Source organism: Zonotrichia albicollis, chromosome 2 (genome assembly GCF_047830755.1).
Source record: "Zonotrichia albicollis isolate bZonAlb1 chromosome 2, bZonAlb1.hap1, whole genome shotgun sequence".
NCBI classification, from domain to species: Eukaryota; Metazoa; Chordata; class Aves; order Passeriformes; family Passerellidae; genus Zonotrichia; species Zonotrichia albicollis.
Window position 1 is genome coordinate 13,410,141 of NC_133820.1, and position 24,461 is coordinate 13,434,601.

At 43.4% G+C, this 24,461-nt stretch overlaps 1 protein-coding gene across 3 annotated transcripts in view; it reads left to right on the forward strand.

The window, feature by feature from the left end:
• DOP1B (DOP1 leucine zipper like protein B) overlaps positions 1–24,461 on the forward strand; it is a 55,506-nt gene that overhangs the window by 26,856 nt on the left and 4,189 nt on the right. For all 3 annotated transcript variants that reach the window (XR_012578392.1, XM_074533871.1, XM_074533866.1), the window contains 23 exons: positions 1,947–2,649; positions 4,508–4,776; positions 5,626–5,778; positions 7,091–7,191; positions 8,602–8,792; positions 10,138–11,722; positions 12,572–12,683; positions 13,038–13,226; positions 13,508–13,633; positions 14,119–14,253; positions 14,352–14,407; positions 14,709–14,813; positions 14,892–14,958; positions 15,638–15,779; positions 15,987–16,069; positions 17,283–17,392; positions 17,989–18,135; positions 18,422–18,483; positions 19,845–19,973; positions 22,077–22,213; positions 22,577–22,632; positions 23,153–23,284; positions 24,174–24,303. Coding sequence is in view for 2 of the 3 variants with exons in the window: in XM_074533871.1 (XP_074389972.1) it covers positions 1,947–2,649; positions 4,508–4,776; positions 5,626–5,778; positions 7,091–7,191; positions 8,602–8,792; positions 10,138–11,722; positions 12,572–12,683; positions 13,038–13,226; positions 13,508–13,633; positions 14,119–14,253; positions 14,352–14,407; positions 14,709–14,813; positions 14,892–14,958; positions 15,638–15,779; positions 15,987–16,069; positions 17,283–17,392; positions 17,989–18,135; positions 18,422–18,483; positions 19,845–19,973; positions 22,077–22,213; positions 22,577–22,632; positions 23,153–23,284; positions 24,174–24,303 (4,920 nt within the window). In the remaining variant the exon portion in view is untranslated. The remainder of the gene's footprint in view (positions 1–1,946; positions 2,650–4,507; positions 4,777–5,625; positions 5,779–7,090; positions 7,192–8,601; positions 8,793–10,137; positions 11,723–12,571; positions 12,684–13,037; positions 13,227–13,507; positions 13,634–14,118; positions 14,254–14,351; positions 14,408–14,708; positions 14,814–14,891; positions 14,959–15,637; positions 15,780–15,986; positions 16,070–17,282; positions 17,393–17,988; positions 18,136–18,421; positions 18,484–19,844; positions 19,974–22,076; positions 22,214–22,576; positions 22,633–23,152; positions 23,285–24,173; positions 24,304–24,461) is intronic.

Here is a 24,461-nt window from a genome sequence, read left to right on the forward strand (position 1 = left end):
CAATTTCAGAATTGGATGGAGAGAGACAATTTCCAGAAGATGGAGGGACAGGACACAGGGAATGGCTTCAAACTAAAAAGGAGTAGGGTTAGATGGGATATTGGGAATTAGGAATTGTTCCCTGGGAGGGTGGAGAGGGGCTGGGATGGAATTCCCAGAGAAACTGTGGCTGCTCATCCCTGGAAGTGTCCAAAGCCAGCTTGGAGCAGCTTTGGAGCAGCTTTGGAGCAGCCTGGGACCTGGATCATTTTTTCCAACCCAAACTATAATTCTATGAAATTCTTAAATACAACAATAAAGATTTTTTTGAAACTTCCCTTCTTTGGCTCCTTCCAGAGCTCTCTGCTGCCTTGTTTCTCTCCCTGGCTGTTCAGTCCTGGCCTGTTGGAGTTATTTGTGGTTTATTCTTGTCAGCCCTTGAGAAGGATGGATCCAAATGGTTTTAGAAGCAGAATGCAATAGTTAAAAATTGAAATTACCAAATGCAGCCTGGCTTCACAGCTGGTTGGGTGTGCAGGGCCTGCAATGAATCTTTCAGTGGAAAACAAAGGGGCATTGTTGGTGTGCAAAGGAGCGTAAGCAATAAATGGGATAGAGCAATATTTACACAGATATTGGGTTTTAAAGGGGAATGAATGGAGCTGCTCTGGGGGAATGGGTTTGAAGGGAGCACATCCCTCTGTTTGATCAGTCAATTATACAGATATTTATATATATAATAAATATATTTTAATTTTTTTCATATATATATATATTTATACAGATACTGGGTTTTAAAGGGGAATGAATGGAGCTGCTCTGGGGGAATGACTTTGAAGGGAGCACATCCCTCTGTTTGATCAGTCAATTATACAGATATTTATATAGAATAAATATATTTTTATTTTTTTCATATATATATATTTATACAGATACTGGGTTTTAAAGGGGAATGAATGGAGCTGCTCTGGGGGGAATGGGTTTGAAGGGAGCACATCCCTCTGATGAGTCAATTGTGAGGTTTATACAGATATTTATGTATAATAAATACTTACATATATAATATATTTAATATATTAGATAAATCATAAATTATTAATATTGATAATTATATAGAAATAACATTTAATATTGATATATAAAGACTATTGTGTATTATGCAATATATATTATATATCAGTTATATTATATTATATTATATTATATTATATTATATTATATTATATTATATTATATTATATATATTTATACAGATAGTTGGTTTTAAAGGGCAATGAATGGAGCTGCTCTGGGGGGAAATGGCTTTGAAGGGAGCACATCCCTCTGTTTGATGAATAAATTGTGAGCTTTATAGAGACATTTATATATATGAATATATATAGATAAAAATAAATATATAAAATATAATTATTTATACATAATAAAATATATATAATTATATATAATATATTTATACAGGTAGTTGGTTTTAAAGGGAAATGAATGGAGCTGCTCTGGAGCTAAATGGGTTTTAAGGGCGCACATCCCTCTGATGAGTCAATTGTGAGCTTTATAGAGCCATTTATATATATATAATAGATAAAAATAAATATATATAAAATATAATTATTTATACATAATAAAATATATTGTATATAATATATTTTTACAGATAGTTGGTTTTAAAGGGAAATGAATGGAGCTGCTCTGGGGGGAAATGGCTTTGAAGGGAGCACATCCCTCTGTTTGATGATATAAAATAGATAAAAATTAATATATAAAATATAATTATTTATAAATAATAAAATATATTATATATAATATACAGGTAGTTGGTTTTATAGGGCAATGAACGGAGCTGTTTATAAACAGTGATCCTGCAGCTGGGAATCACAAACATCAGTTGTTCCTTTTTCTGTCTCTGCCGTTCTCCAAGTGGCTCCTGTGTTGGCAGTGCCCCTTTAACCACGTCCCTGCTGCTGTTGCAGAGCCCGGTGCCCAAGGAGGAGGCGGGCACAGCCCTGGAGAGCAGAGCTGGGCTGCAGGAGGAGGAGGAGGAGGAGCAGGTGTCGGTGAGGACATCATCTCCCTTCCCCACGCTCCGGTCCGAGGACAGCGGCATCGGCCTGAGCGCCTCCTCCCCGGAGCTGTGCCAGCACCTGCGGCTGCCCACCGTCACCCTGGGCACGGACGGTGTCTGGAAAAAAGGAGGGAGCATCCAAAAAACTCTGCGCTGCACCCAGGAGCTGGTGGCCAAGTTTGCCAGCAAATACATTTTTGGGATGCAGCTCCAGGAAATGAGTCCCGAAGGGGTTGCGGCGATGAATCCGAGTGGGAAGGAGAAAAAGGAGAATGGCTACAGGTTACCTGAGAGCGGCAGCAAGAAGAAGAGTCCCTGGGATGGCAAACAAATCACTGTGCCCCAGGTGAAGCAAATGCTCTCAGAGCTGTTCTCAGCCAGGGGCTCGCCCTTCAGGAGCAAGAATTCCACTGCTCTGCAATCTGAGCACAAAAAGGAGAAGGAGGAGGAGGAGGAGTGGGACCTGGAGCTGGTGCTGGGGCCGCTCCGAGGGGACTGCAGGGAAGCTTTCTCTGCAGCTTGTCACCTGCTGCTGGACTGCACCACATTCCCAGTGTACCTGTCTGAGGACGAGATGGAACACTTGTACCTCTCTCTGTTCCAGGGGCCTGGTAAGAATTTCCCTCTCCTGAGCATTTTCAGGAGGCAAACAGGGAGAGCTTGGCTATTTTCAAAAAACCCTTGGACAGGGCTGAAGGAAAATTGGGAATTAAAGCCTCACCCACCTCAGCGTCTGGGGTGTGTCTGGCAGCTGAGTTTTACCAAGCTTCTTCAATTCAAATTTTTTTTTTTTTAAATTCCACTCAAAAATTTAGTACTGAAGAGAGACAAGGACCTCCTGGCCTGTACAGCCCTGCATGGTTCAGGATTTTCAGGATATCCATCCCTGTTGTCCATGGGTTGTGTCCCCAAAAAAGGATGGGTGTAGGTGGAAAATTTGAGCTCTAAACCATAACAGAGGCAAAATCATCTCTTATCCCAAACCCTCAGCATTCAAAGGAGTTCAGTGTGTAACAAATAAGAATAATTTTGTACAACTGGAGGGACTGTTTGTGCTTGGATTTCCAGTTCATTCCTTGGCAGGAGCTGGTATTGACCTGAAGGTTAACTCACAAACAGGTTTGTGGGGATTGGAGAGGTGGGAAAGTGGAAAATTGAGTTCTGTTCCTCACCTCACTCCACATTCCTGCTGTCTGATGATATTCCCATATCTCCATGGCTGAGGATGGGAATTAAAAAGAGTTAAAGAGTTAAAGAGAGTTAAAGAATAATTCCACTGCTCCCTCAGGAAAAGATGGCTTGGATTGATGTCAGCCACTCCAGTTATAATTTATAAATCCTGGAAGAGCATCCATGGATCCTGAGCCCTCTGGAGCTCTTTGTGACAATGGCAGCTGGAAAGCAAACCAGCAGCTCTAAATAATCAACAGATTAATTGGGAGTATTTATTGGGAATATTATATATTATTGGGTTGGGAATAAACACAAAGGGCAAAACAGAAATCCTGGAGGTGTTGGGGTCCTGCAAGAGCTTTCTGCTGGGAGAAGAAGGGAAAACATGGAGAGGTTGTGGCTGCCTCATCCCTGGAAATGTTCCAGGCCAGACTTGGAGCACCCTGGGGCAGTGGAAGGTGTCCCTGCCATCTCCAAGGTCCCTTCCAGCCCAAACCTGCTGTGATTCCATGAGCTGTTGGTGACAGGGTCTGGGCAGTCATTTTGCTCCTGTCACCTCGCTTCAAGGATTTTGGGAGTATGACCCCAACCCTGAGGTTGTTACATGTGGATTCTTTTGCTTCTTTTTTCTGCCTGGGTCAGGATTAAATGTGTGAGAGGGCATTTCTTGTTGGGACTCAGATGTTTATCAGTTCTTATCTCTGTCACATCTCACAAACCCTGAGCTCTGCAGCACTTCACTCCAACAAACTAAAAATGGAGCCCTGTCTCTCTCTGCAAGGCCTTTGAAGGATAAACTGTCCAATTAAGAAATGACTCCTCAATTATTTTCACTTTTAACCCAATAACCAATCACCCATGCCTGCAATGGGGACTTTTTTATCCAATGACACAAAACCACCCAAGTTGCAGATGGTCACCCTTCCTCCCATTGCAGTCCTGAAGATGATCTCAGAGAAAACAGCTTTCTACCAGGTGTCCATTTTCTTTTCCTTTTTTTTTCATGGAGAAGAAGGAGCAGCCTTCACCCCAAAACCTCCACCTTGCTTTCTGTCTATTCCTGTATTCTAAACCCTGAAACTCTGAGTTTCCCACCCTGTGATATCACACACTTCTGTTCAAACTCCACACCTTTAATCTCAGTTTTATTATTGAATTTTGGAAGCTTCTCCAGGCCCTCAGGCCAATGCAGTGTTCTCCTGGGGGTCAGTGCCTGGCAGCACAGAAAATCTAAAATTCTCAGCACCCAGGGTTCTAATAGTTCCAAACCCTCTCTGTGCCTTCCCTTGTGGGCAGGAGGTGACCCCAGCTTCCCCCTGTGGCTGAAGTCCCTGATGACAATCTGCTGCTGTGTCAACGACTGCTACGTGCAGAACGTGTCCATCTTCACCCTGCTGGAGGTCATCAACCACTCCCAGTCCCTGGCCCTGGTGATTGAGGACAGGATGAAGAGGTACAAAGTGTCGGGCCACAACCCTTTCCTTGGCAAGCTGCAGATGGTCACCCTTCCTCCCATTGCTCCTGCAGTGCTGAAGATGATCTCAGAGAAAACAGATTTCTACCAGGTGTCCGTTTTCTTTTCCTTTTTTACTGCCCAGCTAATTGATAGAATCCTGGCATTGTGAGGCAGTTTGGGAATGCCTTGTGGTAACTGGAAGCCAGGAAGGAAATGGCTGTTTTTAGGTGCAGAGGGGGGCATATGTGGCTCGAAGTTTAGAGTCCGACTAGCTGAGGGCGAAAGGCCGACGCCCCTCTGCAATTCCTGGCCAGCACCCTTCGGCGTCTGAGGGCCTCGGGCTGTGCTGGCTGCGGACTGGCTCACACCGCTGGTATTGGGGAGGAACAGAGCTGACCATTTCCCGGGGGTTAAACATCGGTTTATTGAAGGTGTTGCAGGATCCAAACGCGGGGAAACCAACCGGGAAAAAGTTTCTCCATAGGGGGTGAAACAGGATTATAAAGGAGGGGGGGTGGGTACAGGTGGAACCAATCGGGAAAGGTGAGGGGATGAACTTCACGGAACTGACACTCCATGGAGACCAATAATCAAAAGGTAAAGGAGGGGTCCCGGGACCCCAGCCAGCCACCATCTCCAGAGAGGAGAAGGTTCTCGAAACCTGGGAGGAGAAGGGGGTGATTGTCTGGGCTCAGGGAGGAAACAACTTTCACTTATAAGGGAAACCAGGGGAGGAGCAATTACATATCGGCAACTATGAATAGCGGTTACTATAGCAACTTAGCTGACAGGCTAGCACTGGCGGGAAAAACTGGGGGAACGAAACCATTTTACACATAATAGGGGAGAACAATACATAAATTGGGGGAATAACACAAGAAACTTAACAACACACTACAACAATTAGGAAAGTAAGTATGAATATATTTATATTTAGCTGGTTGCTCTTTTTGCCTAGAGAGTTGCCTGTGTGCTGTGGAATCAGCTGAACAAGGAGACTCGGGAGCACCACATTGCCTGTGTGGAGCTGTTCTACAGGCTGCACTGCCTGGCTCCCTCGGCCAACATCTGCGAGGACATCATCTGCCAGGCCCTGCTGCACCGCGACAAGGTGGGTGCTGGGCAGCTGCAGCTCCTTCCTGGAGAGCAGGCACAGCTCCCCAAGGGTGTGTCTGGGAATGGCAGGGAGGAACTTCAGAGAAAGAGAAAAAAAATGTTTAGAGAAAAATATATAATATAATATAATATAATATAATATAATATAATATAATATAATATAATATAACATAATATAACATAATATAATATAATATAATATAATATGATATGATATGATATGATATGATATGATATGACATGACATAACATAATACAATATATTATATAATGTGATATGATATAATATAATGTGATAAAATGTAATATAATATACAATACACAATATATAATATAAAATATACAATATACAATATATAACACATAATAGATAGTATATTCTATATAATATATTATGTATATATATCATATATAATGTATAATGTATAATATATAATATATAATATAATATAATAAATATAATATAATATATAATTAATACAATATGATATAATGGGATATATTGTGATATAATACAATATTACATTTTTAAATTGCTTAAATATTTATATATTTATTTATATTACTATATTTATTTACTTTATATCTTTATTTTGTATTTATATGATAGATTTTTATAATATATGTTTATATTTTAAGTATAAAAATGTTGAATTGGATCTAAAAATTTATTTTTATAGAGCTAAGGATTTTTTTTCATTTTTGGAGTTGAAAGGATGTTATAGGAAGGAATGTGGTTTAAATGCTTTATTTATTCAAGGGATTTACAGTGAATTGTGACAATTGTAGAGGAATGGTTTTTGCTGGTTGTTGCATTTTGCAGGAGTCTGACAGGCTCTGTCCATGCTTTTACAATTCCCTGGGATTTGTTCAGCATGGGATTAGTGCTGGGTTTAATCCCTGGATACAAAATCTAAGCCTAGATATTAGCTGGGGTTTTTAGTTCAAGCACAAATCCTGTCGTTTTTGTCAGGATTTCCCACTGCCCCAGCTCCACCAGTATCTGTAAAATCACTTTATTTTGGCTTGATTTTATAGTATTTGATCTCACAATAAGCTGTATTCTAAGTGAGCCAGTTATTAATTATTTTCCTTCCTTAACACAATGACAGCACAGTTCTTTAACAGCTGACAGAACATTTTGCCCAACAATATTTTAACCAGTCTTTGCTATCGTTCTCCCGTCCTTGCAATTTTGCAACATCAAAGTTTGCAAACATTTTTAAAGCTTCCCACCAATAACCAATGTATTCCAATTTTGTTTCAACTTGGAAACCTCCCTAAATCTCCTTTTTTTCCTTGCCAAGGGGACAAGGCTGGAGGCTCTGTTCAGGTTCTCTGTCATGTGGCACCTGACCAGGGAGATCCAAGGCAGCAGAGTGACCTCCCACAACCGCTCCTTTGATAGGTATTTACATTTTTTATATTTAATTTTATTGTGCTTTATTCTCTTTTCTTTAATGTGGGGAGGAGTTCTCTGTAGGGAGAGTAAAAAAATCGACAAAAGGAACATTTTCCACTTCCTTGGAGTTTATCTTTGCAGGGCACTCTGCACACTGTGTGGTTTTTTTGGGTGAAGGAAGTTGCTGTAAAAATAGAAAGAGCTTCATAAAGGAGAAGTATCTTCTCTGGAGAGCATTTTTTTTTTAAATCTTGGAGTGAATTAAATTTTCCTTCCAAAGAAAATAACACCAGCTCCTTGTAAAAATAAAAATCTTAGTTTAGTTTTACTTCCTATGGGATAAAATGAGATAAAAGCTTAAAAAGGCCTTTAAAAGATCACCTTGGGCAGCACAAGACCCAGTGGGGCTACACCCAAGATGGACCCTGGGTCAGGAGTTTTCTCACTTTTACTAGGTTTTGGTTCATTTCCATATTGTTAATTGTCCAATTACAGCTCCAGGTTATGCAGTCCCATCCTCCCAGATTGCTCTCCTCAATTTGCTGCTCTTTCTACTTTTTGGGCCTGGAAAAAGATTGTTTTGTCTGACTAAACTCTGAGGAGAACTTGCTAACACTTCATATGAAGTTCAGAGTTGTATGAGCAGTACAAAATCTGGAATATATGAAAGCTAAAACTTCAGGCATCAACAGTAACTAACACTTTATAAGGAGTTTAGAGTTCTGCACTAATGTGTGAGAAGTGGATTTGTAAGAATGCATTGTAAGATTTGTAAGAATGGATTTGTAAGAATCCACCCACTAATCCATAAAATAATGTGTAAGAATCCATGCACTAAAGTGTGAGAAATCCATTTCCCACATCAATGCAGTACAGGATTTTAAAACCAGAAAAGTTGCTGATTTGGGAAAACAAACTCCACAATTTTTGTGAAAGTTGTAAAGCTGGTATGTTTATTACATAAATATTATTATTGTGCTTCTGTTTGTGTTTATGTTTATGTTTTATGCTTATTCTCCTTAATAGGACATGGTACCTCTGGGAACTCCAGATCCTTTTTTATCTCCCTCTCAAATCCATATGCATGCAATTTCACAATGGGTTCATGCATATTCATTCCACTGATTTCATGTGACATTTGCTAATAATTTTTTCGTATCAGAAAGAACTCGTGGATGATCCTGCCCTGTTTCCCGCAGCAGCCTCTGTCTGTTTCACAGTTCAAGGCCCTCCCTTATCTCTGTCCTTGGGCTGAAGCAGTTTCTCCGAGCATAGGCTTTTTGTGAGAACAGGCAGTCAGACCAAACAGCAGTGTGTGCAAACTACAGACTTCACTCAAAGCTGTCCGTTTCACCTAAATCAGAATTCCTGGGAGATTTCTCCCAGCAGCGCTGAGGCATCACCCTGTGCCCGCAGGTCCCTGTTTGTGGTGCTGGACAGCCTGACGTGCTCGGACGGGGCCATTGGGGCGGCGGCGCAGGGCTGGCTGCTGCGGGCGCTGTCGCTGAGCGACGTGGCGCGGATCCTGGAGCCCGTGCTGCTGCTGCTGCTGCACCCGCGCACCCAGCGCACCGCCCTGCGCTGCCTCGGCCGCGGCGCCCCCACAGGTACGATCCCTGTGCGAGGGAGAGACGATGAGGAGGACTCCATGGATATCAGAAGGATGATTAATTACTTTATTGTACTAGATTATTTATTAAATATATTATAGTACGTTTATAGAGAGAGTATAAATAGTATATAGTATATATATATATTATATATGTAATATTATGAAATTCATTATACTATGTTATATTTATTATACTATATTATTTATTGTACTACAGGCCTATATATACACTATATATACTATATAGCATATATATACTATATAGCATATATATAATATATAGCATATATATACACACACACACATATATATATATGCACACACTATATACTATATAGTATATATGTATTATATATATAATATTATGCAATTATTTATACTATGTTATATTTATTATACTATATTATTTATTGTACTATAGACCTATATATACACTGTATATACTATATAGCATATATATACTATATAGCATATATATAATATATATACACACACACACACACTCTCACACATATATATATATGCACACGCTACATACTATATAGTATATATACTCTATATATGTATATATTATACTATATTACTATATACCTCCCCAGGTCCTGCTGGGCCTGGTGGAAAAGCAGCCCACCCCCGGGGCAGGGAGAAATGATGAGGAGGACTCCATGGATATCAGAAAGATAATTAATTACTTTATTATACTAGATTATTTATTAAATATATTATAGTACTTTTATATAGACAGTATAAATAGTATATAGTATATATATATTATATATAAAATACTATGCAATTATTTGTACTATGTTATATTTATTATACTATATTATTTATTGTACTATAGACCTATATATACTATATATATAGTATATATATATATAATATATATATTATTATACTATGTATATATAAATATTATATATAGTATATAGTGTATAGCGTATATATGATATATATTATATTGTACTATTATTATACTATATTATTATACTATATACCTATTTATACTATATATATTATATATTATATATTATATATTATATCTATAATATAAAATGTATAATACATATAATACATAATATATATACACTATATATATATACCATATACTATCTACTGTATATATATTATACTATATACTGTGTACTGTATACTATATATATATATTATACTGTATTACTGGACTGGAACGAAGTAGCTTTATAAAATTTTTTAAAAATCATTTATTGAAGTTAAAACATGTGTTGACTAAATGACCCTTAAAGATAACTGCTAAACCAGACTGTGATATAATTTTATGTGTAAAATAGAAATTAAATGAAAAAAAATCTTCTTTTCAGACTATGTTCGTGATTGGCTTTGCAAGAAAAAGGCCCCTCTGAAAGAGTCTGGCATCTCTGAGAGCAATTCTGAGGAAAACCTTCCCTTGAGCCAGTTCACCACTGTGGACAGAGAGGCGATTTGGGCAGAAGTGGAAACGGATCCAGAGAAAGCAGAGCTGAAAGCCGAGCAGCCTGACAATGATGGATCTTCCCAGGACACCGAGGGCGACCAGGACGACAGCGAGCACACGGAGTCTGCAGACACCAGCACAGGCCACGACAGTGACAACCCCTCCTCTCTGTCCCCTTCCCTGGAGCTGCAGGAGGTGAGCAGCGAGGACAGGGAGGCTGCGGCCGATGGCAGGGAGGCCCCAGGGCACGGCAGCTCCCTCAGTGCCTCCGAGAGCTCCCGGTCCAGCGCGGGGCTCAACCTCGTCAGGGCCGACTCCGAGAGGACTCAGGCCTCGGAGTCTCTGTCCAGTGACGAGGAGATGGAGCTGGAGCTGCAGGAGATGGCGCAGAGCAGGCTGCTGAGGCAGCAGAAGGAGAAGCAGGAGCTGGCAGAGGCCCTGTTCAAGCACACCCTGCTGTACCTGCAGCCCTACGACTCCCGGCGGGTGCTCTACGCCTTCTCCGTGCTGGAGGCCGTGCTCAAAACCAACCCCAAGGAGTTCATGGAGGCTGTGGCCACCACCAGTGTGGACACCAGCTCCACAGCACACCTGAACCTCATCTACAACCTCCTGGCTCGCCACCAGGAAGCTCTGGTAGGGCAGAGCTTCTACGGGAAGCTGCAGCCTCAGTCTCCCGCGGCGTGCCCGCACTCGCTGCTGATCGAGCTGCTCACCTCGCTGTGCCTGCGCTTCCTGCGCTCCTACTACCCCTGCTGCCTGCCCCTGAGCCACAGGGACCTGCTGGCCAACAGGGACGTGCAGGTCAAGAGCGTGGAGGTGCTCATCAGGATGATGGCCCAGCTGGCCAGCACGGCCAAGGCGGGCGAGCCCAGGAGCGTGGAGCTGATCCGGGAGCTGCTGGGGCGGTGCCAGGTGCAGGAGCTGGTGCTGCTCTCGCTCTCGGCCTCCATGTACGTCAGCCACAAGCGCTACCAGCTGCTGGCCGGTGGCACCAACCCCCAGGAGCAGGAGATCTTCCAGGAGAGCCTCATCAACTTTGGCCACGATCAGATCTGGAGCGAGCACCCTCTCCAGATTGAGCTGCTGAAGCTGCTGCAGGTGCTGATTGTCCTGGAGCACCACCTTGGCCAGAGGCCTGAGGAGCAGGAGAACCAGCCGGACCTGTCCAAGGAGTGGCAGCAGGCTCTGAACTTCCAGCAGGCCATCGGGGCCATGCAGTACGTGTACCCACACCCCATCACCTCGCAGGGCTTGTTTGTCTCTGCCGTGGTGAGGGGGCTCCAGCCCGAGTACGGCCACGGCATGCACCCCACGTGGGTGGCCTTGGTCACCAGCTCCCTGCCCTACTTTGGCAAGTCCTTGGGCTGGACCGTGGCCCCATTTGTGGTGCAGATCTGTAAAAACCTGGATGAGCTTGTCAAGCAGTACGAGAATGAAGCTGTGAAGACTTCTGCCAAAACATCAGCCAGGTGAGAGCCACCAGGGGCTGTGACCGTGTTCACAGGGCTCTGAGGATGAGGGAAGAGATGAGGATCTGACTCCATGTTGCAGAAAGCTTGATTTATTATGATATATATTTATCATATATATATTAATATTTATCATATATATTAATATTTATAATTTATATATTTATATTTATCATATATATTTATATTTATTTATATATTTATATATTTTATTATATTTATATTTATTATGATATATAAACTATACTAAAAGAATAGAAGAAAGGATTTCATCCGAAGGCTGGCTAAGAATAGAAAAAGAAAGAATGAATAACAAAGACAGAGAGTCCGAGCCAGCTGGGCTGTGATTGGCCATTAATTAAAAACAACCACATGAGCCCAATCCCAGATGCACCTGTTGCATTCCACAACAGCAGATAATCAATGTTTACATTTTGTTCCTGAGGCCTCCCAGCTTCTCTGGAGGACAAATCCTAAGAAAAGGATTTTTCATAAAATGTGTCTGTGACAAGGGGGGATTTGTTATTCCATAAATTCTCCTTTCCACAGAGCTGGGAGTTCCCCCTGGGTCAGCACTGTAGGTCCCTGTGTTTGATCCTTAATTCCTGCTGCACCTGGAGGAAGAGAGGAGAGAGGAGCAGCAGCTCTGATATTTCCTGGCTCCCTCTGCCTCCCATCCAAGTATAAAAGCTCCCAGATTTATGGATCCCTTCATTTTGATATTCCTGACCTAATACACCGAATATTCCCTCCAATTTTAGCTATGGACTAGAAACAGGAATTTTTAATCAAGGAAATACCACTTGGCTTATTAACGTGTTTGGGTTTTTTTTTTTCTTCCTTACAAAGCTTCACTTGTAAAAGAGAAAATGTGACTCCTGATTACCCCCTGACCCTTCTGGAAGGGCTGACAACCATCGGGCACTTCTGTCTTCTGGATCATCCCCATCCCACAAAAAAGGTACGTGGGAACCCCTGAGAGCAGAGCACATCCCCTTCCCTGCCAGGTGAACAGAAACGGGGAATTGCACAAGGAAATAACCTTGGAGAGGCCTCAGAGCACTCCCAAAGAACCCAACTGACTCAAGGTGAAAGGACTCAGATCAATTTTTCTGTATTTGCAGCCTGCAAAGTGAATTTTCAGTCATTGTTCATCAAGATCTTGGTGGTGCAGATATCACTCCTCTGTTATTAACAAACTGGTTTATTTCCTTTTGGGTTTATAAGGTTTTGTGTTTATAATGTGATGTGTTCCCTACAATTGTTAGGCTCTTGTGATTTTAAATTGATATTTTGGGGGTTTTTTTTCTCCCAGTCATCCTGTTCAGCTGAACCTGCCAACCTGAGGAATGCCAGGAATGCCATCCTGGAGGAGCTGCCCCGGATTGTGAACACCATGAGCCTGCTCTGGGGGGTCATCAAGAGGGAAGACTCCCAAAAAAGACCGACTGACTTCTTTGGGACAACCAAGGGCTCCTCTTCAGTCTACTTCAAAGCAACCAAGGTAGGAGCTCTTTTAAAATCCTGATTTTTTTAATCTTCTCATCCTCCCCAGTGCATTTTACATGGAGTTCTCTTATTGTTCTTTTATTTTTACATTGTTCTTTTATTTTTACTGGTTTTAAACTTTTATTTTTACGTGGGATTTGGTTTCATTGCAACTCCTCATTTCCCTAGGGATTAAACATACCATATTTTCTGTATGTCCTGGGAAAAGAAATGATATTTTATAAACCAGGAGCTGGTCATTGCCTTACATTAATAATTATTTTCTTCATTTTACAGACACTAAGAACAAAAATATTGGACTTTTTGAATCCCTTGACAGCACACCTTGGAATCCAGCTGATGGCAGCAACTGCAGCAGTGTGGAACAGCAAAAAACCTCACAGGAGTCACAGTAAAACCAAGGTGAAGCTAAAGAAAAGCACCCATTTATTTCCTATATAAAGGCAAATGTTACATTTTTGTGGTCAGTTCTCAATTCTGTAGATTCTTTGGGGTTTTTTAAATAGGACTGAAAAATCTGAAATCCTCTTAGTTAGAACAAGCATCAGGACTGCAATTAAACCTCAATAAATAATCAAATAAAACCCACATTGTGGGTTTGAATCCGAGTGTAAAAGCCATTTTTTATTCAATACTGGATTGCAATTGGCCAGTTGTATTTTAAAGCATTAATCAGCTCAATTTCCATAGAAAATGAGAGCTGTGCTCTCTGGAAATCATTATTTATTCTGGGAGAACTTTTCCTTTGCTGCTTTCTCTGGGGCAGAATCCAGTTTGTTTCATGAGGTGTTGGGAGACCTTTAATGGCAAGGGCTGGGTTTGGTTTTGCTCTGTGATTGACATTTCATTTTGAAATGCGTGTGTTGTGTTTGGTTTTCTCTTGTCAGATTCTCCCAGTGGCCAGTGCATCCCAGCTCATTCTGGTGGATTTAATTTGTGCCCTGAACACGCTGAAAATCGACACCATCTTGTGTCTGGTCAAAGAGGTGGTGAAGAAACCAGCACAGATCAAGGGGGAGGAGGTATGACATGTTCTGCATTTTTAAACAGCTCTTTTACACGGCCAAAGGAAGAAGAAAAGAAGATAACAAGTAAGTGTGGGTTTGCTTTTGTTTTTCAGAAATCCTCTCTGGTGGATATCCCAGTGCTGCAGTTCAGTTTTGCTTTCATTCAGAGGTAACTCAGTTTTTCTAAAAGAGAATTTTCTGTTTGACTCCAAGGAGGGAACAGCCAGCATTGCTATTTTTCTGTCCTTGGATCTCCATGTCCCAGAACACTTCCCTGCAGGAATTGTGTTGTCCCCTGGTTGTTGACACACACACAGAGTGCCAGGGCTGTCACACCGACACTCAGGAAGGGCAGCACTGATCCTGAAGCTTTCAGGCCACCAAGTTCCTCTTATTTGTTGGTTTTTGTTCTTTCCTTAACCCCACCTTCACTCAGGTGTGCTTTGGTTTGGTTTTTTTTTTTTTGGCAGACTGCCTGTCCCAGCCCTGCAGGAGAATTTCCAGCCCTTGTTGGGGCTCCTCAGAGAGTCAGTGCAGCTGAACTTGGCTCCTCCTGGCCACTTCCTTCTCCTCAGGTACTGTGGCAGAGAGCAGAGCTTCCTCTGGGGCTGCACATTGTAATTCCTAACTGAGGGTGCTCTGCTCTCCCCCAGCATCCTCAATGACTTTGTGACAAGGACACCCACCCTGGAGAGCAAAAAGGACCAGAAAGACCTGCAGGTACAGAGGGTTCAAATTCTCCTTTGAGTTCTAGACCTGGCACTGTTCATGTAAGGACAAGTGGAGATGATTTGATCTGTGCTTTGGATCTGAATTCCTGTTTTTTGGGAGTGCCTGGATGTGCATCCACGCATTTTGGCTGAGGCCTGGTGAACAGGGCAGACTCAAACATGAGAATCAAACAGAATTTTGTCCCAAATGCTTGAAATCTCCTCAAATCTGGGTTGTTGGGTTTTTTTTTATTTTTCTTAGAACTGAGCTGGTAACACAAGTGAGATGTCATGAGTTCAAGTTGTGTGTGTGGACATTGAAATCTCCAAGCTGTCTAGGAAAATTGATTAATCCTTGGAGCTCCCAGCTGGGCTTGGCAATGGGAATGGCTCTGAGCTCAGCTGTGTAAAGAAAGGAGCAGAGCAGGATCCTCCTCCTGTTCTGCCTTATTTCAGCAGCACAGTTTGAACACGGGGTGGGTTTTACCTGCCTGGGTTTGGGTTTCCTGTGCCAACAAAGAAATTCAATCTCCCCTTCTGCTTCAGAGTCTTGCCAACAAAATGACAGAAAATGTCATTTTACGGCCTCTGCCTCGCTTTGTTTGAATTTGGTTTCATTGCAGCTCCTTGTTTCCCTGGGAATTAATCATACCAGTTAAATACCTGGTGCCACTTTGGTTGCATTACAGGAGGTGACCCAGAAGATCCTGGAGGCTGTGGGCACCATTGCTGGTTCTTCCCTGGAGCAGACCAGTTGGCTGAGCAGGAATTTGGAAGTGAAAGCTCAGCCTCAGATTTTACCAGATGAGTTCAACACGGAGGATGTCAATGGTAACTTGACTTTCCCTGACTCTGCTGCTCCCTCTCCTCCGCTGCAGGCAGTGAGGAGCACGAGGGGTTTGATGATGTGTGGTTTGCATGATTTCATATTTCATGAACACCAATTTGCACATAAATGTTCTGTTTGGGCAGCAGATTAACAAACAGCAGCATTTAAACCTGTCTGAAGAGAAAACTTCATTATTTTGCTTTTTTTAGATACATCAGTGGCACCATCTTCAATGGTTTCTGCCTCTGCTCCTTCAATCTACAGTGTGCAAGCCCTTTCTCTGCTGGCAGAGGTCAGTGGGGCCCTCTCATCTGTGGGGTTTTTAAGCTGAGGATTTTATCACTGTGCACAGCTCCTGAAAGGTGCCTTGGCAAAGCCTGGATGTGGCACTGGGGGCCAGGGTTTGGTTGAGCTGTTGGGGCTGGGTGGGACATGATGACCTTGAAGGTCTCTTCCAACCTGGTCATTCTGAGATTCTGTGAATTCTGGGAATTGCTCTGCACAACTCCCTGACATGAGGGCGCTGAGGGAGGGTTGGGCTCTGCTGTCCCAAGGGAAAGGAGGAGAGGAAATGGCCTCAAATTTAGGAAGAACTTTGGGACACCGAGCACATCCAGAGGGGCCAACGAGGCTGGGGAGGGGCTGGGAACACAAACCCTGTGAGGAAGCCCTGAGGGAGCTGGGGGTGCTCGGCCTGGAGAAAAGGAGACTCAGGGAGAGAGAGGGGCCTCAGCCCTGCCTGGGCCTGCCTGGCCTTGTGGCTGTGCCTGTGTCTGTCCTGTGGCTGTCCCTGTGTGTGTCCCTGTGTCTGTCCCTGTCTGTCCCAGGAGCAGGGAGCTCACTCTGCCCCTGCACTGCTGAGGGCACACCTGGAGTCTGTGCCCAGCTCTGGCCCCTCAGTTTGGGAAGGACCTTGGGACACTGAGCACATCCAGAGGGGCCAGCGAGGCTGGAGAGGGGCTGGGAACACAAACCCTGTGAGGAAGCCCTGAGGGAGCTGGGGGTGCTCGGCCTGGAGAAAAGGAGACTCAGGGCTGCCCCCATCGCTCTGCACAGCTCCTGAAAGGGGCCTGTGCTCACCTGGGGCTGGGCTCTGTCTGCAGCAGCACTGACACACCCAGAGCACACAGCCTCGAGCTGCACCAAGGGAAATACAGGCTGGAGAGCAGGGAAAAGGTTTTTCCAGCAATGGTGAGAAAGTTCTGGAATGGCTGCCCGGGGAGGGGGTGGAGTCCCCATCCCTGGGTGTGTTTAACAGAGCCTGGATGTGGCACTGGGGGCCAGGATTTGGTTGGGGCTGGGCTGGACTCGATGGTCTTGGAGGTCTCTCCCAACCTGGTCATTCTGTGATCCTGTGAGTTCTGTGAGGAGAATTTTCCTGATACATTGAACAGGAGTGCCAGTCTTTTGGGGGCTGTTGCAGTGCACAGATTCCCATCCTGAACCAGGCTGGAACACCTGCAGCAGTGGCAGCAGAGTGTGCAGAGCTCTGTGTCCCTGTGCAGGTGCTGGCCTCCCTGCTGGACGTGGTGTACCGCAGTGACGAGAAGGACAAGGCCGTGCCCCTCATCTCCCGCCTGCTCTACTTCGTGTTCCCCTACCTGAGGAACCACAGGCCAGTCTCCCCCTGCTCCTGCCATTTCCCTCCCTCATCTTTTTGTTTCTCCATTCTCTGTTCCCATTCTGATGGGTTTGAGCAGTGTTTCCCCCAGGAGCTGAACCTGTTGTTGTTTGAGCTCTGGTTGCCCCACCTGGGATTTTGGGTTTTACTCAGATCTCCCCTTTCTGTGCCTGTCAGGGGATGGGGATGGGCAGCAGAGCATGGGCAGCTCCCAGGATCCACCAGGAAGCCCAAAAACATCCTCTCTCCCTGTCACCTTCCTAGTTTTTCTCACAAATGTGGGAAATATGGATGTTATCCAGTGGGGACACAGGGCATGGAGTCCTGGAATGTTTTGGGTTGGAAAGGACCTCAAAGCCCACCCAGAGCCACCCCTGCCATGGCAGGGACACCTCCCACTGTCCCCAGTGTCCAACCTGGCCTTGGGCACTGCCAGGGATCCAGGATGGAATTCCATCCCAGCCCCTGCCCGCCCTGCCAGGGAACAATCCCTTCCTAAAGATCTCATTCAAACCAACCCTTTTGAGAGCTGGAATCTCTTTTGGAATTTAAAAAAAGCCCGTATTGATCATTTCTGTGCTCGCCCCCAGTGCCTACAACGTTCCCAGTTTCCGTGCTGGTGCTCAGCTGCTCAGCTCCCTGAGTGGATATGCCTACACCAAGAGAGCCTGGAAGAAAGAAGTGCTGGAATTGTACATGGATCCATCTTTTTTCCAGATGGACACTTCCTGCACTCAGTAAGATATGGAATTGCAGCACTCCAAGCTTGTATTCTGAATTTATAAGGAAAGGCTTTAAAGGAGAAGAGTAACATTGGGGAAAAAATTCCATTTATTTCTTTCTCATGGAATGGGATAATGTTAAAAATGAATCTCAGCACTAACTCTGCTCCAGACAAGAGTCTGCACACAAATTTTGCCTGAAACTGTTTCCTTGTATGAAAAGTTTGACCAAAATAATTTCTGAGGTGCATCCACACCACAGCTTTCCCTGGATCTTTAATCCCTTCTTTCTCTCCTGCAGCTGGAGATCCATCATTGATCATCTCCTCACACATGAGAAAACCATGTTCAAGGATTTGATGAGTAAGTATCAGCTGCTGATCATTTATTTCTACCTCACTTTGAAATCCATTTGCATTTGAGCCATTTGGGTGCATTTTTCATCCTTTCTAAAAGAATTATTGTGTTATAACACAAGATAAATTTTATTATGTGATGTGTGCCAGCAATTTATATATAAACACCAACGGGATGGGGCTACTGTGACAAGTTTGGTTTAACTAAGTTAGAACAGATTTGTGATTTTTGCTAGAGCTATCAGTGAAGAGAGTTACTGCATTTAAAAGTTCTTCACTTAATTTAGGTGTTTTTTTTAAAGCTCAATTTTGCTTGTAATAATTTGTGAGCTGGGTAATGAACAGAACAAACACTTGGGAATTTCAACAATGCATACTGTGAATTATCCGAATTTTGCATTGCTCAATTAAGAGAATTTTTTTCCAGTGGTAAATAGATAACTGCAAATTTTTGACTTGCTAAAGTTAGCAATTTGGTTCTGACTTTAATTAAAATTTGTGCTGTCATTTCTAAAACTGTGAAAACAGTCTTTGGAAACTTGCAGGGAAGAAAAACCTATTCTATTATTAATAAAGGATTTCTCTTAGAAGGGTCTTGCTGAAAAATGAGATCACAAAGTTGCATTTTTTCTTTTACAATTCTCGGTCAGTGACCCAGGAGAGTTTTTTTCCTGAAAAATTTCAGTATGCAGGGCTGATGGGCAGCCCCAAAGGCAGTTCCTGAGGGAGGGTGGATAACTGAACCAGGAGAATTTTTTTCTGGAAAATTTAAGGATGCAGGGCTGATGTCCAGCCCCAAAGGCAGTTCCTGAGGGACGGCTAACTGACCCAGGAGAATTTTCCTGGAAGATTTGAGGATGCAGGGATGATGTCCAGCCCCAAAGGCAGTTCCTGAGGGGTGCATAACTGATCCAGGAGAGTTTTTTTTCTGGAAAATTTGAGGATGCAGGGCTGATGGCCAGTCCCAAAGGCAGTTCCTGAGGGGGGGTGGACAACTGACCCAGGAGAGTTTTTCCTGGAAGATTTGAGGATGCAGGGGTGATGGGCAGCCCCAAAGGGAGTTCCTGAGGGAGGGTGGATAACTGACCCAGGAGAGTTTTTTTTTCCTGGAAAATCGAGGATCCAGGGGTGATGGGCAGCCCCAAAGGAGGCAGTTCCTGAGGGAGGGTGGATAACTGACCCAGGAGAGTTTTTTCTGGAAAATTTCAGTATCCAGGGATAATGGCCAGCCCCAAAGGAGGCAATTCCTGAGGGGTGGATAACTGACCCAGGAGAGTTTTTTTTCTGGAAAATTTGAGGATGCAGGGCTGATGTCCAGCTCCAAAGGAGGCAGTTCCTGGTGGTGGCTAACTGTGCTGTGTGTCGCAGCCATGCAGAGCAGTGCCCTGAAGCTGTACCCCAGCTGTGAGCAGAAGGCCATGCTGCTGAAGCGCCAGGCGTTCGCCGTCTTCAGCGGGGAGATGGACCAGTACCACCTGTACCTGCCCCTGATCCAGGGTGAGCCTCCCCTGCCCTTCCCTGGGCTGCCAAACAAATCCCTGTGGCCACAGAAATCCCTGGCAGTGCCCAAAGTCAGCCTGGATGGGGTTTGGAGCACCCTGGGGTTCATGAAGGTGTCCCTGCCCCATGGGCCTGGCTGATCTTTGATGTCCCTCCCAACCCAAACCATTCCAGGATAGAAATTCTCTATGAAAACAAAGTCACCTCTTTGCCAACAAATGCTTTGGGTTTGTTTTTTTTTTTTTTTTTAATTTTGAACAAAATTTATGAATCCCCGAGTTCCAACAGATAAATGTTCTTCTCAGCAAAGAAGGACAGGAATCTTGGTTTCAAGGCCTTTGTGTCACATTCACATTCTCTGAAAAATCCCTTAATCCAGGAGTTTTCTCCTGGGAAGCTGAGAAGCCTCAGAGAAAAAAGAAAACATTTTTTATCTCATTTGCTTCTCCTGTGTTTTGCTCCTTTGGAGATTGTTTACCACAGGTGATTGTTTCATTGGTTTCATGTGAGTTGTTTTCACTCTTTGGCCAATCAGGGCCAAGCTGTGTCAGGACTCTGAAGGAGTCAGGAGTTTTCATTATTATCTTTTTACCCTTTTGTCTGTATCCTTTCCCCATTCTTTAGTATAGTTTACTTTAGCATTCTTGAATATAATATAATATAATAAAGTAATAAATTGGCCTTGTGAGAACATGGAGTCAGATCCATCATTCCTCCCTGCCACAGGGGTCCCTGCAAGTACAATATCTTTGGTGTGGAAATGAAATTATTTCATGGCAATCTTCCAGCCACTCTTGACCTGCTGTTGTTCTCCTTAAATGCCAGTTTTGATCACATTTTGTGTTCCATAAACCCACTCAGGCTTTGTATGAATTCCAACTCAGTTAATACAATGCAAAGAACTCAGCCCAAAGCTGATGATCAAATACAAATTGTGTTTTGCTGTGGAGAGCCTGGTTCAGACATGGCTTAAAGAAAGAAGCCATGAAGGTATTCAGCTGAGGGAAATATGGAAGCCTGCTGTAAAGCAGCCTTTCCCAGGCTTGATCCTGTAAATAATTAAGGTTCTCAGCCACCTTTTATATAAACAACAAGATTCTCAGACCGTCCTGTCCTTGGCTGCTACTGGGAACAGACGGTTGGTCTGGGAACAGATATGAAGGTTTTGAGAACTTTTCATATCATGATGGGAACACTGATCTTGGTTTCAGTAAACTAACTTCAGGTATCGTAAACAAAAGGAGGAGCTGAAGTTTTCTCTACAGCCTGTCAGGAGCTCAGATTTTGCAATATGCATGAAGTGAATTAACACGGTTATAAAAAGTGCCTGATTGATGAATAAAGGGGAGTCGATGCTGAACAATGAAAGTTGGGTCTTCTCCCTCCATCTTCAATATTCTGCCACCTTCCACAAGGTGGAGAGGGACCTTTCACCAGGAGGGGCAGCACCCAGGGAATGGTCCCAGTGCCAGAGGGCAGGGCTGGGTGGGATCCTGGCAATGAGGAATTGTTCCCTGGCAGGGTGGGCAGGGCTGGCATGGAATTCCATCCCTGCATCCCTGGCAGTGCCCAAGGCCAGGCTGGACACTGGGGACAGTGGGAGCTGTCCCTGCCATGGCAGGGGTGGCACTGGAAGATCTTTATTAAGTTCCCTCCCAACCCAAATCCAGATTTTGTTAATCCTTTTCTCTGATTCCCTCTGCCTTCCCCTTGTGATTTGAGTTCCATCCCCTCAGGACTCACTCCCTGTGTCCAGGTTCCTTCCAGAGCCATCCCTGGCAGGGATCCCTGTGCAAACCCAGCTGGGAATGGTCCCAGTGCCAGAGGGCAGGGCTGGGTGGGATCCTGGCAATGAGGAATTGTTCCCTGGCAGGGTGGGCAGGGCTGGCATGGAATTCCATCCCTGCATCCCTGGCAGTGCCCAAGGCCAGGCTGGACACTGGGGACAGTGGGAGGTGTCCCTGCCATGGCACTGGATGATCTTTAATGTCCCTTCCCACCCAAAACCCTTCCATGATTCCACACTTGAATTCCCAAACAACACAAATTCATGAAAATGCCGCTTTTTTTTTGCTTTTTCCCCTTTTTATGCTTCTCCAGAGCGCCTGACTGAGAACCTCCGCGTGGGCCAGACCTCTCTGGTGGCCGCCCAGATGTTTCTCTTCTTCAGAGTTCTCCTCTTGAGGATTTCCCCTCAGCATCTCACCTCACTGTGGCCAATCATGGTCACAGAACTGGTAAGAAAGAACTTTTGAACATTTGGAAAAAAAAAAAAATTTACATTTAAAAAAATTTTTGAAAAAAAATTACATTTGGAAAAAATCAGCCTGCGGCTTTTCCCAGTTTAGCTTTTTCCTCTTCCCTGCTTGGAAATGTTTCCACATTAATGTTTTACCTCAATCTACAATTTGGGGGGGGAAAAGTTAAATTGTCATTAGGAAATTCCTTTTTGGATTAATTGTGGTGTTGTTAATGGAATCTCATGCCTGAATTATTCATTTGTTACATGTCATAAAGGTTATTTTCAATGTAAATCATCACTTTTAGTTGGGATTGAGTTGTGTGAACATTTCAGCTTCTCAACAATTATTTTTTTAAAGATCCAGACGTTTCTGCAGCTGGAGGAAGAATTAACTGAGGAAGAGGAACCGGCAAAGTAAGAGCTGCCATTTGAGAGAGTTCTTTAAAATTAATTAATTTAATTAATTCTCTAGGATAGGGAGGAGAGTTTGAGAGATTTCTTTAAAATTAATAAATTAATTCTCTGGGATAGGGAGGAGCCAAGAGGATATTTTCCTATTGCATTTTTATTTTTCTATTACTGGTAAATCATAATTTAGATTTTTTTTAAAATCAGGTAAAATAGTGATATGCTTAAAAATATAATTAAGTATTTTGTGTATAATTACTAAGTCTTTATTTTGTGTACAAAAATACATGCTAAGACAGCAGTTGAATATTTTGACATGGTGCCATTTTTTGGGTATATTTTAGATTATTTTGCTCCTACAGAGCAGAAATAAAATAAAAATATTCATACAAGAGCCTCCTACAGAATAAAAATAATTATCCAAGAGCTCCTTAGTGTAAATGTGGGCATTCCTCTTGTGCTGACTGAAAAACCTGGGGTGGGTTGGAGTTTGAGTGGGACATTTTTTTTTTTAATTTAAACACAGGAGCAACAGCAAAATGAGCAAAGGCAAAGGGGCTGAGATGCAGCCCAAGGAGCTGGGCCTGTACCTGGCAGCCTGCAAATTCCTGGACACTGCACTTTCCTTCCCCCCTGACAGGATGCACCTCTTCCAAATGTGAGTCCCTCTTCTCCTCTTGCTCCTTTAGCCTTTGAAAGAATTCTGGTTTTCCTCAAGATTTCGTTTTGCCTTTGCTCAGTTCCTTTTAGGAGTGCTGATATTGGATATAGGGTGATAAATATTGAATTGAATATATGGTGATATTGAATTTATGGTGATATTGAATTTATGGTGATAAATGGGATTTGGGAGAAGAATTTGGTCGTGGTGTAGTGTTGGAGATTTTTTCAGAGATGGCTTGGAAGGCAGCTGTGGGGGACAGGTTCTCACAGCCTGTTTCTGTGAACAGCAGAAGTTCTCAGGTTGTTTTTAATTACAAGTAAAAGTGACAAACATGAAGGCCTTGAGAACCTTGCATACCAGAGTTCTCAGGCAGCTTTCTCATAACAAGTAGATATTCCATCTTTGGCTGTTTTGGGAAAGCAAAAATAATTTTGAGAACCCAAATCTTGGTATTGGAAACATAAGGAGGAGTTGGTGTGTTATCCCTGACCTATTGTGAGCTCAGATTTTGCAATATGCATGAACTTAATTAACACGGTTATAAAAAGTGCCTGATTGATTAATAAATTGGAGTTGATGCTGATCAATGCAAGGTGGATCTTCTCCCTCCGACTTCAATAATGTAGGAGGATTTCCCCATCCTCTTTAGGATCCCTGAACTTGGAAAATTGGGAGAGGAGAAAGGTGGAGATTGTTTTCCATCTGGGAATGTTTTGGAGCTGGTTGTATTTAAATATTGGCAAATTAGCAATGTAATAATTTATTAATAGCAAAGAAGAATATTTATGACAGATTTTTGTGGAAACAAGCAGTGCTGCACTAAAGTAGGCATGACCCAAACAAGGATTTCCACTTTTTTAAGGAATCAACCCATTTATTCCAGGTACAAATGGGCTTTTGTGCCAGAGGTGGACACAGAAGCATCTCCTGTCACCTCCCAGCTGGTGGAAAACCACCAGGAATGCCAACCACACATCGTGAGGATCATGGATCTGCTCAGGATGAAATACGGGGTAAAGAAACTTCTCCTTTTTTTAGTTCTTAATCCATTAATTGACTTTTTCCAAACACAAGATTTTAAGTTATTCAGGGGATTTTTAGATATTCCCTGTGAGGAAGAGGAGGAGAAGCTGCCCCTGCATCCCTGGCAGGGCCCAAAGGTTGGACATTG